Source organism: Protopterus annectens, chromosome 8.part0 (assembly GCF_019279795.1).
Source record: "Protopterus annectens isolate FY-2018-M chromosome 8.part0, PAN1.0, whole genome shotgun sequence".
Lineage (NCBI taxonomy): Eukaryota > Metazoa > Chordata > Ceratodontiformes > Protopteridae > Protopterus > Protopterus annectens.
Window position 1 is genome coordinate 412548857 of NC_056741.1, and position 14260 is coordinate 412563116.

General features: G+C 39.0%; 1 protein-coding gene across 4 annotated transcripts in view; it reads left to right on the forward strand.

Annotated features, from left to right (window-relative positions):
* Positions 1–14260, forward strand: part of LOC122808841 (acyl-coenzyme A thioesterase THEM4-like) — a 399123-nt gene that overhangs the window by 22369 nt on the left and 362494 nt on the right. For all 4 annotated transcript variants that reach the window (XM_044079928.1, XM_044079929.1, XM_044079930.1 and 1 more), the window contains exon 3: positions 5213–5372. In XM_044079928.1, the coding sequence (XP_043935863.1) occupies positions 5213–5372 (160 nt within the window). The remainder of the gene's footprint in view (positions 1–5212; positions 5373–14260) is intronic.

A 14260-nucleotide genomic window follows, 5' to 3' on the forward strand; every position in this document is an offset into this window, starting at 1 on the left:
GACAACTCTTTCAGTGTTCTGTTTTGCCTAAGTCGTTGTGCTAAACGTTTTTGTGCTCTGGAGTTATCAAAAATAGTTGCTTAACTGCAGTCTTTCTAAACTCATGTATATTGTCCAGATACTGTCTTATTTTCTCTTTAGTGCTTTGCATTTGCTCCTCCTCCCCTCTTCTGGTGGATTGCCCTTATTCTGCCACATTTTAACCTTTGTCGGCCCCTGAAAGTAATTTCCATTACTTCTTAACCATATGCCTTTCTTTTTTATTTTGACCCTATCTTTAAACTCAGTTTTCATTTTATCCCAGTCAATAACTATAACTTCTGAAGATATTTTTATCTCCACCAGTAACGCTTAAATAATTTCTACCACCTATTCCTTAAATTCCTCTCTTTTTAAAAGGTAGGTGAGAAAGTGCCAGTATCTTTTTTTTAATTCATTTCCCTACATTTTTATCTTAGTTGTTATTGGTGCATGATGAAAAATAGTTATTAGATGCATGTCAAAGCTTTCAATTAAATAAACATGTTCCTGTGAAATATAATTTCAGTCTAGTCTAACCCAGTTATTGTACCTTGGGAAATATTATGTAAATTCTGTCCGGTTTCATACTACTGAACTCACATCTTCCATACCAAATATTTTCATAAATTTCTTCAGAAATCTATTCTCTTTTGTTGTCCCTACTATGTTCATCTTCTACATCCTCACTATTGCAAATACAATTTCATTCCCTACCTATAAATGATATTCTCTGCTGAAAGCTGATTATTTCTCCCAAGCATTTCTTAAGTTACATAAATAAATACATACATACCATTGTAATCCTCTCCATTGCCAATAGCCCCTTACTACCACTAAGGTACCATTTTTGCCTTTTTCCCTTCATCTGTCACTATTGGAGCCCTTCTATCAATTAGTATAATTACTCCCCCTTTTCCTCTGTCCCTGATATTCTACTGAATTTCCATTCTGAAATCCTGTCTTTGTCAAATTCACATGCTCATTTCTTTCCAAATGTTTCCTGTACCATCAATATTTGCACTCCACATTTCTTAATAGAATTCAGTACTCTTTCTTTTTTATCTGTACCTGTTAGGCCATTCACTTTCCAGGATAATATGGGCAGCATTGCCATCATGATAAAAAGCTACTGCTCCCACACATTTTACATGACAATTTATTGAATGTGTATTTCCAGCTTTTGTGTTGCATGCATATACTAATGTTTAGCAGGATGTTCTTTTGCACAGTTTCTTCTCAACTCTATTTGATCCTATGTCACATTTTTCAAGACCTTTTATTTTAATGAAAATCTTCAAAAAATTAATACAAAAAACCCATACCCTATTAACTTGGAACAAACACAGAAAACTGTGCACATCTTCAAAACATGATGTTTAATCCTCTGGAAGGGAACACATGCCCCAAATTGGAAGCTGCACCTACATGTGTTATCTAACCTAAAGTGCATGCTGCAGCCTGGGCTCCCACTTACACTGCTTGCTGTCTCTTCCCCTCCCAGATATGAAAAACAGCTTGCATGTTTTCAGAAAACATTAACATTTAGCCACAAGAAAAAGTGCACTAGCTATCTTTAATAAAACTAAATTGTAAACTGTTCTATTAACTGCATTAAAGTATTACGGCTGCTAGGGAGGTTATCTCTTATTCACTTCCCATAATTTCAAACGTATTTTTTCACTGAACTGCTTGCCGTTGTACCTTTAAATTTAGCATTTTCCTTATTAAAAATACTCAGAATTTTCAAGATTAACTTCTTGCACCTGCAAACAGCTTGTCTCTATGGAAATGTACTCAGCAATGAGTCTTTGTAAATTTCACTCAAAAAAGTATGCACAGCTGCAGGGATTTCAACCCCACTGAGCATTTGTAAGTGGAAAGCAAACAAACTAATATCTTTGCAGTTGTAAGAAGCTTACCATTTTCAGGGCTTTCATCATTTATGCTTATTTTTAAAGCCTACATGCTAACAAAAACACCTGTTTATAGCTGAAGTCAAAGGTAGTAATCTAGACATTCATCCTTGTAAAATAAAAACAAAGAAAATATTCTAATTTTACATGCAATATAATCAGAGCACATTTACACTCCACCCCACCCCAGCAGCCCAAGATCACAGCATGCGAACATTAAACATGCTTTTGTCAAGCCTTTAACCTTTCTGTTTGCTGACTCACTTTCTGTTGGATAAACTTTTTTTTTATTTCCTCCTTAGTCTCTTCTGTATAAAAAAAAAAAAAAAAAAAAACGGAAAAATACAGATTCTCCAGGGAAGAAAAAACCTTTGAAGATGGCTGGATACAGCAGCTTGAATCTCATACCTGCTTCTCAACATTCCATGATCGCAGGGATAAATTTGCTTCTGTTCTGCCTGGTGTACAGTGAATAATAATTTTCTACAATCTGCTGTTTCCAATTTTTAATACATTGCCCTTCTGCAACAGTTTTGTCTGAATTGGCTGTTTCTGCTGGTATGATTGCATCTTTACTAATATAGGCTTTGGCTGGTTTGTCATGGCTAGGTTTGGAGTATACACTCAATGCACCCTTTCAATTAACAAATTCTGCTATGGAACACCAGTCCAGTTGCTTATCTGTGCTTTCATAACTTCAATACAGTCCTTACCTTCCAGTTTCTCTCATACTGCAGAAAATCTCAGGTTTTGATCTGTGCTGTCTGTCTTCTAACTACAATTTTTTTTAAGCAGTTCTTGAGAAACCTCATATTCAGCCAGATTTTTTTCTTCATGACAGCCTCTGATTTTGCAGTTTGATCAGTTCATCTGAATGGCTAGTTAAGACTTCATTATTTTTTCTAGCCTTTTGTTGTTTGATTTGATATATTCCTTCAAGTGTTTATATTGGAAGTCATCTCTTGAATCAGAGTTGAAGCTTGAACTGCTTTTTGTTGAATGGCTGCAGAATCCTTCCCAGGAAGTGTTTTCTGTTCATGTTGTCTGGCTGATTTTCTTTCAGGGTTTACAAATTTCTTCCTTTCAAGGCATTCAGGCAGTGTATTAACTAGCCAGTAACCCGATGTTGCCAAATAATATTTTCAATGCTACTCCTTTTTCTCAGTTCTGTATTCACACTGGAGAGCTGCTGTTGATCAGTGTGCAGCCATCTTGGAAGTCTCATCTGGAACCCTTTCTTGCAACATTTTAGGGTTTGTGTGTGTATTTCCTGTATGCTGAGCAACTGCCAGGTACTTCCTCATTCTGAGTCATGGTCATACATTTTGATGATGACTCAAGGGGGCAAACAATAGTGGACATGCTTATTTTCTGTAGTCTGCAGTACGGTTCAATATGGAAAATGACAGAGATGACCTGTTAATGAATGCCTGGTCTAAGACATGCCTCTGCAAAGGTTACTACGCTGGCTTGGGCAGGCCCAGTCATGTTCCTCCACTGAGGTCTATTCTGAGGTGAGTGGCCTACACCACTCTCCTGAGGCATCAGGTCATCACAGGGGTGGGGGGAGCCACCCCCCCCTCCAAAGCAAACATGTCAGCTTTCTCTTGCCCACCTCTTCCTGGCTCTTTGAACTATTAGAGCTAACGGATCTAGGGTTGTATGACTTGCAGTCAGGTCTTTATTCCTTTCTGCCACAGAGTAGGGGCAGCACATTTCTTATTTTATGACTGTGATCAGAATGAAAGAAATAATGACCACAGTAATGTAATTAATTGTATTGTTCTGAGATACATTCATTATTCCTCCTTGATAAGCTATATTGGTGATTAATTGCCCTCTGCTTTCACATTCATTCTGCCTTACTACCTCCCTCCAATCTTGAATATTGGTGATTGTTTAATAGACGTCAAGTAATTGCCCTTTGCTTTCACATTCACTCTGCCTTACTACCTCCCATCTTGAAAATAATCATGTTCTGATGGTTTACATTTTGTATATTAGACTGCAAGTGAAATTAAAAAAATAATAGCCACAATAATATATTACAGCCTGCTACTTTCAGACACACATACTGTACCTCTCTGGGAAGCCATGGTGATGATCATGTAACTGATGAAGTAATGCCCTTTGCTTTTGCACTCAATTTGTATCCCCCCCCCTCCACTCAGGAAAAACACATGATCTGACTGTGTTTGTCTTGCACTTTGACAATATTTCTATTTTGTTTCTTGTCAGGAACAGCATTTTTTGCTGACTTTTGAACCCTTTACTACTGATTGTTATAATAAGCATAAAAAGCTAAATACATTTTTGCCATGGTTGCAAAGTATGATTATCACTGATCACAGATTGATCTCATACCACATTTTTATCTGCAAGAGAAAACTTATCACTGAAGATCAGAATATCTGCTCTGTCAGTGATAGCTAATGAAATTACTAGACATTGGTTGTGAGCTCCAATGACATGTTTACCTAAAAGGCCATGGACTGGCAAGCTATGTCCTATTAATGTGTATGAGAGGGGTAAGCAAGATGCATGCTGGTAAGTAGCACTGTGTCTCACTTCCATGTCAGATTTGTGTTAATTGTTTTCAGCTGCTTCAGGGCAATTATTGCATGAGGGCATTAACTGTACTCATTAAATACTTTGTAAAGTATTCTGAGAATGGGGAAAATTGATCTTTATTCTTATTTTATTGGAAGGTTTTTTCCCAAAATTAAAATCAAGATAACGGAAAACTGAATTATCTTGGCAAGTGCAGTTCTGGCTATTACAAAGTTAAGTGTGGTAAAATGTATAGAGGGCGCCACGTGAGAAAGTAAAAACTCTGAAAAACCCTGCAAGTGAATTCTTCCCAAGCATGAAAATGTCTCTGTCTCTTTTTTTCCCCTACATAAATTTGTTCTGTATAACAACTCTGCAATGCTTCTTTAAGCATAATAAGGAGTGGAGAGATTTATTCCATGGTGCTAGTTTATTGCATTCTTTACAAAACATGATTTGCTTGTTAGTCAGTGTATCTTTCCACTAGATGGTCATGACTCATCATTGTGTTAAACCAACAGAGAGAGCCCAATGTTCACAGGAGTTGGAGGAGTTCAGAATATACAACTTATTATGGTCTGTGAGTTCTGGATACAGTCTGCCTAAGACATGCGAGTAAACTGCCAGGATGGTGGCTGCTTTGCAGTCAGTGACAGTCTAGTGTTCTTTTTCCTGCTGAATAGTTCTTTCTGTTTGGTATAAAATTATTTTTCTTGTTTGCTTTGTAGGTACCTTTCTCACACATCAGTCCACCAAAGGATTATGGTCTTCCAAACCCTAGCTGGAGCAAAGACATGGTTAACCTTTTTAACAAGTACATGGAGAAGGCAAAAGATGGTACATGGAAAAAGCTTCCTTCTTACAACAGAACCATAAAGTTTGTGAGGGGTAAGAGGAAATTTTGGACGACTTATGCAATATTCTGAAGCTTATAATGAAATTAGGTACAAATTAACAGTTTACTAATTCTTACCCTACTCTTATTTTCTCTCCTATTCAGACTGTCATTGTACTGGTTCATGATTTTCAGTTGTTACTCTGTGGCAGATTGTGTATAAATATAAGCCACATACATCATTCTGTGAATTGAGAGAGTCACTACCTTGCTATACTCTTAAGAACATGCCCTGTTTTTATTTTCAGTATAATGTAGTACATATTTAATGTTATGCTTTGCAGATATTATTGGCTATCAAAATGTAATTCTTTTGTACTTCTGTGATTTGCACTTCCTTCTTAATTTAAATAGATTTTTGAGTCTCAAAAACTTAATTTTAACAAGTACAAAATGTATTTATTGATAATTGTAAATACATTTACCCAGATAACTGCTTAGTATGTGCACAGAGTTAGCTTGTAATTACCTATTTTAGCACATGATTGCGTAGCAAGTCCAGAGGGGCATATGGTGAAATTACAAGCCATACTAATGATTGATGCAATATAAATGTCTTAGAGATCATAAAAAAAATTAGCTGTGTAGAATGTCTCCCCCAGGGAGAATATCACTTCAGTAATCATAAAACATTAGCGTCAACTACATATGGGAATTATTTGGGTTATCAAAAAGTAATAGGTAAGCATTGGAGAACCTGTGTAAGAGATCATAATGGAATGAACATACTAATTGGTTCTTGGAGAGGGTAACTGATGCCCAGAATAGAATACCCAATAATATTAAAGCAAGCACTAGTACAGATATGCTAAAGAACAGTTTGGACACTTTTTTTTTTTTTTTAGGGGATGACTGTTGTGGTATATGGGCAGACTAGAAGGGAATTATTGCTATGCCTAAAATATATGTATGTCACTATCTCAGGAATAAAATGCAGCAAATCAAATATTGAGTGATAGATGCCCAACATTAGAAGACGGGTAAAAACTAATAAAAGTACATTCCTAGATTGTTACTTGGTGCTGACAACCTGGGTGTCCTTTCTAAGCTTAACCAACTTTTCCTGAAAGAATAATAATGTCTTGTATCCAAACAGGGCATTGAGGGCCAGGCATTTGTAAGCTATTCCTGTCCATAAGGGGCATGGGTGTCAGACATGGCATACATTTCCTGTTCCCCATCCACTAGTCTAGGTTGTGCTTAAATTGGGTAATAGATGAACTCAGCTTCACATGGATGGAAAGCCTGTTCCAAAGGACGGGCAGTCTCTGGGACACACAACTCTCTCACCAGCATGCTGTAAGTCACAGGCAAATGTCAGGTCCCTAGACCTTGATTTTGTGGTACTGATTGACTTACAAATATGCAGGAGATTCATAAGCGTGAGGTTTGCAGATGCCTTTTAAGCCAGGCATATATCAGGATAGGAGAATGAGTAGAGGGAAGGGGTTTAAGGCACTCTGCATAAGGCAGGTTTATTACGCCTTGTATCCTTTTTGTATGGAACCTCTGAGGTCATTCTATTTGCTGCATATGCCCGGTCTGGTACATACTAAAGGAAGCATTGTACTCTAATTGGTCTGATAAGGACAGAGTACAGTAGGATTATGACCTCTTTGGACCTAGATGTCATGCCCGTGCATATAAGTTGTGCATATAAGTTGTGCAACATAAAAGGATTTCTTCAGCAGAAAATGGCATTTTGATTCAACCAATAATATGTGCACAGAAGGACGATGCCCTGACTGATACTATTGGTGTATACTGTTTCAATCAGTGTGGCTGCGTGGTGGTCAAAGGCTAGGCTACTGTCTACATACATACTCTGATCCCTGACCACTGTGTCAACTCTTAGGGGCGTATTAGTAGTAATTAGTTGGGATAGTTGACTTCCCAAAGGGGACAGTTATGCACTTCTTAACATTGACTTTAACACCATGTCTTTCTGACCATTTGTTAGTCAGAGAGAGGCCTTTTTGAAGAATGCTGTTGTCTGCAGGGTTATCAGTGATAACTCCCAGCTTGCAATCATCTGCAAATTTAGTCAGCCACAAACTGTCAGCGTTTGCTTCAACTTCAGAGAAATAGATGCCAAAAGTTAGCAGGCCCAGTACCTAGTCCACGGGTATTCTGCTAGTGACTAGCCTCTTGGTGGAGGTGGCCTCATGTGTTTTGACTTCCTGTGTCCTATCAGTGAGCAAGTTGGCTACCCAGTGGATGATTGAAGGGGTTTAAACCTAATTTAGTGAGCTTGTCTATAATGCCTGAGTAGGGTATTGTATCAAAAGCCTTGGCCAGGTCGAGGTAATCTGTGTGCACAGTCTTGCCCTTATCTGTTGCTTTGGTGACCCTCTCAAAGAAGTTCACCAGATTTAATAGGCATGACCTTCCCTTAACAGAGCCGAACTGTGATGGGTCCAGAGTTTGCAGGTTACCTATGTCCTTGGTTATCATGTCTGTGATTATTCTTTCCATAACCTTACATATGATGCTGGTCAGACTTATGGGCCTGTAGTTACCTGGGTCAGTGGTTAAATGTACTTTGAGCAAGGGAATGACTATAGCCATTTTCCATTCCATGGGCGCAAAACATGACTAGAATCCAGTTGAAAAGTGATTCAAGTAGACCAGGTAGGGCATGTTTCATGCTATTTATTAAGCATCCTGGGATGTTATTGGGGCCCATTGATGCAGTGTTTTTGGCCTTGGAAACTTCATTCATGACCTGTTCCCTAGTAATGGTTGAGGGATTGTGGTATGTGGTATTTCCTTTGGACAATCATAGGGGAGTGGGGGGAGGGGTTGAATTAAACCTGTTAGTCAAAATGTTGGCAGTGGCCTTCGGTTCAGTGTGGGTGATGCCATTTACAAAAAGTTCTGTGCATTGTTCTGTATTTCCCCTGAAGTTATGGATGTAGCTGTAGAAGGCTTTCTGGTTGTCCTTTGTTTGAGAAGCTATTTTTTCTACAAATTCAGCCATTGAAGTAGTAATTAACTCTCTTAGCTGCCTGCATAGGTTGGTCAGGTGGCTTTTAGTATGTTGGTCTTTGTTCCTCCTACACTTGGCCAACATTTTTTTTTCTTTTGTTGTATAACCCATTGATATTCTATTTCCATCAGAGTGGCTTGTCCTTTGAGTTTGTTTTATTCTTAATACGAGTGGGCACAACTTGCTGTATTTGGCTGTCAAAGCCAGCTTTGTTTTACGGAGATGGAATATACGGAGATGGAATAAACTTCCCAGCTTCTCAAAACAAAGCTTGTCCCTCACTCTCTTTAAAAAGAATTTCGATAAATGGATGGGGAAATGTAAATTCACTACCAGGTTACTGCCCACATCCCTTATGGACAGAGGCAGTCTATAAAATGACTTGGGGTTCCAAAACCCAAAGACCCACTACCCTGATACTACCCCATCCCATATCTGAGGAATTAAGATATAGTACTGTCATATCCCAGGTATTATTGGCTAGGCTTGTAAAGGTTATTTTGCCATTAGCCTAGTAATCACCTAGCAGAAACCAGCAATTCTAAGTCAAGACCTCCCTCTCTTCTTGCCAGTAATATCCTGGCAGTCAAGTGTTTGGGAAGCTCTCATTTAAACAGGTTTTATTTGAAAACACTGGCCCCGGGAAGAATTTATGTAGGATAGGGCATTGCAAGACTAATTGACTTTGTCAGGGGGGCAAGATAAAATAATTGTCAGTTGCTATATGATTGGCAGCCTAACCAACACATGGACTAAAAGTAATCATATTTCAACCAAAACTTTTTATTTCCAGTAATTTTTAAAAGATTTTGGTGTTAACATTTGATTGGTTGTAGCCATCTAAGGGTGGCTGTTGCCTCCTTAAACCCCTAATACAATGATTGTTTCAACAATGTAACACCACAGTAACAATTGCCCTCCCTGTAACTTCCCATTGACCCTTGATGCCGGAATCTACTGTTTCTTATGTGATTGCAAGAGAAGCATTATCCTGAAAAGATGGCCAAAATCTGAACCTTCTCTTTTTCTGAAGCAGCATCTTTTGAATTCTTTCTTGCACATGAATACAAATAGTAATGAAATAAAGCCTGTTCCCATGGCACAGAGGGCTGATGCTCTGACTGATACCAGATAACCTGTGTTCAATTAATGGCATGGCCACTAGAGGGGACTGGCTGGAGAGGATGGGAATGACAGCTGTGCTGGTTCACCCTTCCTGTGGGGGCAGGAGGTGGCTGTGGCTTGCCACATGAGTGACACTTGGGATCACAGGAGCTTGCACCTACTGAGACAACTGAGTACATGGTGTTCATCACCTATGTGTTGCACTAATCAGGGAAGGTTTGTGGATAGATACATACTTACCACCAAATGCAGCATATCTTGGACATTAAGAGAGCTGCTGCAGGGTTAGGAGTTCCTGGAGCTGAGAGGGGAGTTCATTGGATTTGGCAGACTAACCTTGTTTTCTACTACCTGACTGTCACCACTCCATGAAATAAATAGGCTGACTAAGCTTTGCAGGCAGAGAACAAATGCCTGTATGGCTTTCACCTTGGCTTCCACTCTCTGAAGAGCGAATGAATGTGTTAATGGTACTAAAAGGCAAGCCACAGAACAAGACATAGGATGTGAGGGGAAAAAAGAAAATTGATGTGTGCATTAAAATATTTTTAAATGCAGTTAGCATACTGTGCGACAGTTAAGCAGCTGAAAATAACAATAGAAGTATTGAGAGTATATCCGTGTGAAACATTTTCTTTTCTTTTCCATGTGCAATTCCAATACTGTATTGTATGTATAATAAGATCTTTTTAAGATTTTTTTTATTTGTTCATTTATTAAAGCTTGTTGCTGGTGTGATGATATTGAGATCTTGGTATCAGATTAATATTTGATTTGTTGAGATCATATCAGTCATAACCCAAGACAGCAGTCCACATTTGTCATAAGTTTTTAAAGCCAATATATATATATATATATATATATATGTTGAAGATTTACAAAAGGAGTGCAATTGCCTATCGTTGCAAAGGAAATCTGTGATGTAAGTTTCTTACAATCAAGGCAAAGATGATGGCTTTCACATATGCAAGATGAATTCTTTTTCTCATTCTAGTTCAGGCATGCATTATGGAGATGTAACTACTGCTTTAAGGGCATTCATAGGTTCATAGCACCTTTCTTACTTGGATCTAGCTACTCTCTTTTTCTCAGTATTGGTGTTCCTTTTCTTAACAGCTAACTTTGACCTTTCTAGATTTTTTTTACTTGCATCCTCTTAATTTCTTTAAGCAGACTAGTTATTAACTCTTATACTGATTATTACAGCTCCTACTTTTTGTTTTCCTTCTCTATGTCAACCTGTTTACTAACATATTATCTAACTCCGCTGCTATCTTTTCATATGTTGTATTGCAACTAAATATGTTGTATTGCAGCTACATTTGCATTGTATTAAGTGTATTTGTATATCTAGCACTATTCTGTGAACAAACAACCACTGTGATTAATCCCTGTTTTTTTCTTGTAATGTTTAACATACAAATTAATCTTTGTGTAATGTGATTATATTTTTACTTCCTCGGAGCTTATCTCCCCGGGCCTCTACTGAAAATGGACATATATCCAGTTAGACTAGCCCAGTCAACAAATGTAAAATAAATAAATAAAATAAATAATATAATAGGTAGGTACAAGGCTATCTGCCAGAAGGCATTTATAGGCCTAGCTAGAATGTGTTAGCTTTCGCCGCCCCCTTAAATTAGTTCCCTGTCCCTCTGTCCAGCAGAGTCACCGAAGTGATCCACAGGATAACCTTTCTGTTTCCCATCCACTCGTCAAGGTTTTTTTTGAAGAGCGTTAGTGAGGAGCTCTGCCTAATGTAGATTGGAATATTGTTCCAAAGCATGGGGAAGTCTCTGGGACAGAAATCTATCCCCCCAGCACGTTCTATTTATTGTTGTGGTGGGGTTTAGATCCCTAGAGCGTGTGGCTTGAGAGGATAAGGTTTTCTTTAGGTGGAGCATGTCCATCAATTCTGGGTTGGACATGGCTTTGTATATCAGGCAGAGATCACCTCTGAGTAGGCGGTATGCAACCGAGTACAGCTGGAGTTTCTTGAGTCGAGCTGCATAGGGCATCTGTTTGAGGCCAGTGATCCTCTTAGTGAGGTACTTCTGTGGTCTTTCCAGCTGTTGCAGGTGTCTTGTAAGGTACATCCCAAATGGGGCGTTGTACTCTATGATGGGTCTGATGAATGATGAGTAGAGGGGCACAATGACCTCTCTTGATCTGGATGCGAACCCTTTTGTGATTAGGTGGGCCATGTAGAAAGATTTTCTAACCACCTTGGCAATGTGATTATCAAAGGTGAGATTACTATGTACTTGGGTCCCCAGATCCCTTATTATGTCTTCTGTATTTAGGGGACTACCACCTATATGGTAGATTGTGGGTACTTTGTTTTTTCCAAAGGGGATGACTATGCACTTTTTGGCATTTAGCTTGAGGCCATGATTTTGACACCAGGTATCTGTCTCTGTGTCAGCCGGAGAGTCAATTATAACCCCTAGTTTGCAGTCGTCAGCAAACTTGGTCAGCCACAGTCCTCCTGAGCTTGCCTGTACCTCTGAAAAGTATATGCCGAACAGGAGGGATCCTAGGACTGAGCCCTGGGGAATGCCACTTGTAATCAGTTTAGAGTAGGACCTAGCTCCCGCAACTCTCACCATGTGGGTTCTGTCCATGAGCTAGTTAGCAACCCATCTTGTGATGTAGGGGTTTATGTTCAGGCTGGTGAGCTTGTCTATAATACCAGAATGGGGAATGGTGTCGAAGGCCTTAGCGAGGTCTAGGTAGGCTGTGTGTACCACCTTTCCCTCGTCTATAGCCTTGGTAACTGTCTCAAAGAAGTCCACCAGGTTTAGGAGGCATGATCTGACCTTAACAAAGCCGAACTGAGTAGGGTCCAGTGTTTGGAGGTTCCCAATATCTCTGTTAATGAGTTCCATAATGATGCGCTCCATAGCCTTGCAGACCAAGCTAGTCAGGCTTATAGGGCAATAGTTGCCAGGGTCTGTTGTGGCTCCACCTTTGTGGAGTGGAATAAATCTTGCTGTGTGCCACTCTATGGGTATGTAGCCTGTGGAAGAGGCTAAGTTTGAACAGTGTGTTTAGGTGAGGGGTTAGTTCGTCTTTGAGCTCGTGCAGGATGCAGCCTGGGACACCGTCTGGTCCTATTGATGCTGTGTTTTTGGCTTTGGAGAGGGCTGTTTTAACCTGAGTGTCTGTGATTTCAGGGAATCTACATTCTTCTGGTATGGTTATAGGCCCTTTTGGGGGTGAAGTTTGTACTGAACCTGTCTGCCAGGATGTTGGCAATATCGATCGGTTCATTGTATTTTGTGCCATTCTACACTAACTCTGAGCAGATCTGAACATTGTCACTTAGATTCTTGACATACCTAAATAATGCCTTGTGGTTATCTTTGGAGTCCTTGGCAATTTTTCTTTCAGAGCTCGCCTTGGATGATTTTATGAAGGATCATAGTTTCTTGCTGATACTGATCAGGGATGTCTTCCCTTCTTGGGATTTTACTCTTTTCTGTACTAGTTTCCTCCTTCTATTGTATAGCTTGTTTATGGCAGGAGTCCACCAGACTGGTTTCCTTTTCTTGGAGGAGTGAGTCTTGGTTTTGCTTGGGATGGCACGATCCATGCATTCTTGTAGGTGCCCGTAGAATGCATTAGTAAAGGATTTTGCAGCTTGGGCAGCATTATCCTTCAGCATGGGGGCTTTGAAACTTTCCACTTCGGTCTTGGTCTCGGTCATCATGGATAACAATGTATGACGCATTTTTTTAATGTAAAATTGTAACCATGATCAAATCTGACCCTACCGTAACATAAATTTGCACTATACTGATATCAGTGTTCATTCAGTAGCCCCCCCCCCCAAGTCACTATCCAATTATGTTTTAACCCTACTTCCCCAACATGGGCAAGACTGATTTAGAAACAACAATTAATTAGAAAGCGATTGCTGTTGATTATCTCTAAATCCATCTGACAAAATTTGCAAGTTTTATTTTGATGCCTGTACTAAAAATACAATTTATGTATGTTTATTTTCAGTATCTAATGAGTGTAAATAAACACTTACTTTTAGAAGATACTGATTCTAATGTTAGGAAAATGTTGAATACTTCTGTAAAGCTAAATAAGGACATGCATAAAGCTGTGTGTCACGTTGCCCTTTATCTCTGAAATCTACTGTTTCTTATGTGATTGAAAGAGAAGTATTATCCTGGAAAGATTGCCAAAATCTGAACCTTCTCTGTTTCTGAGGCAGCATCGTTTGGATACATGAACTGGAAGACCAAGATAAAATTTAAAAAGTGCATGGCTGTATATATATTCTTCAGATTCTCTTCCTCCTACGGGGAAATGTACATTTATGATTTATAGAAAGAAAGATACAAGTTAGGGTGAGAGTTGGGTCTCTCCATATAGATGCAAGCCTGAGATGGCTGGACTCTGTGTAAAGAGTTCAGGAGCCTCCAGGACACAACTTAAAAATAATATCCCTTGCTATTTTCTCATCTGGTAACAAGGACATAGCCTATTTCATTTGTTCCTTTGATCTGACTGTTTAGTACCAAGCCTCCTGTCTGTTGTGATCCAGCCATTAGCTAGTTCTCCAAACCTTAAACTCTTTCAGACTTTTTCCATAATTCCACTGTGGTTCTCTCTCTCTCCACATGTTTGCCACCAGCGTGAAAGGTCAATGCTCAGCCAAGTGCTGCACTTTATTATCTAACTGTTCTTGTTGATATTGTTATTATTGTTATTATTAATTTTGCCAAGAAAAAGGAAAGAACAAAGATAGAA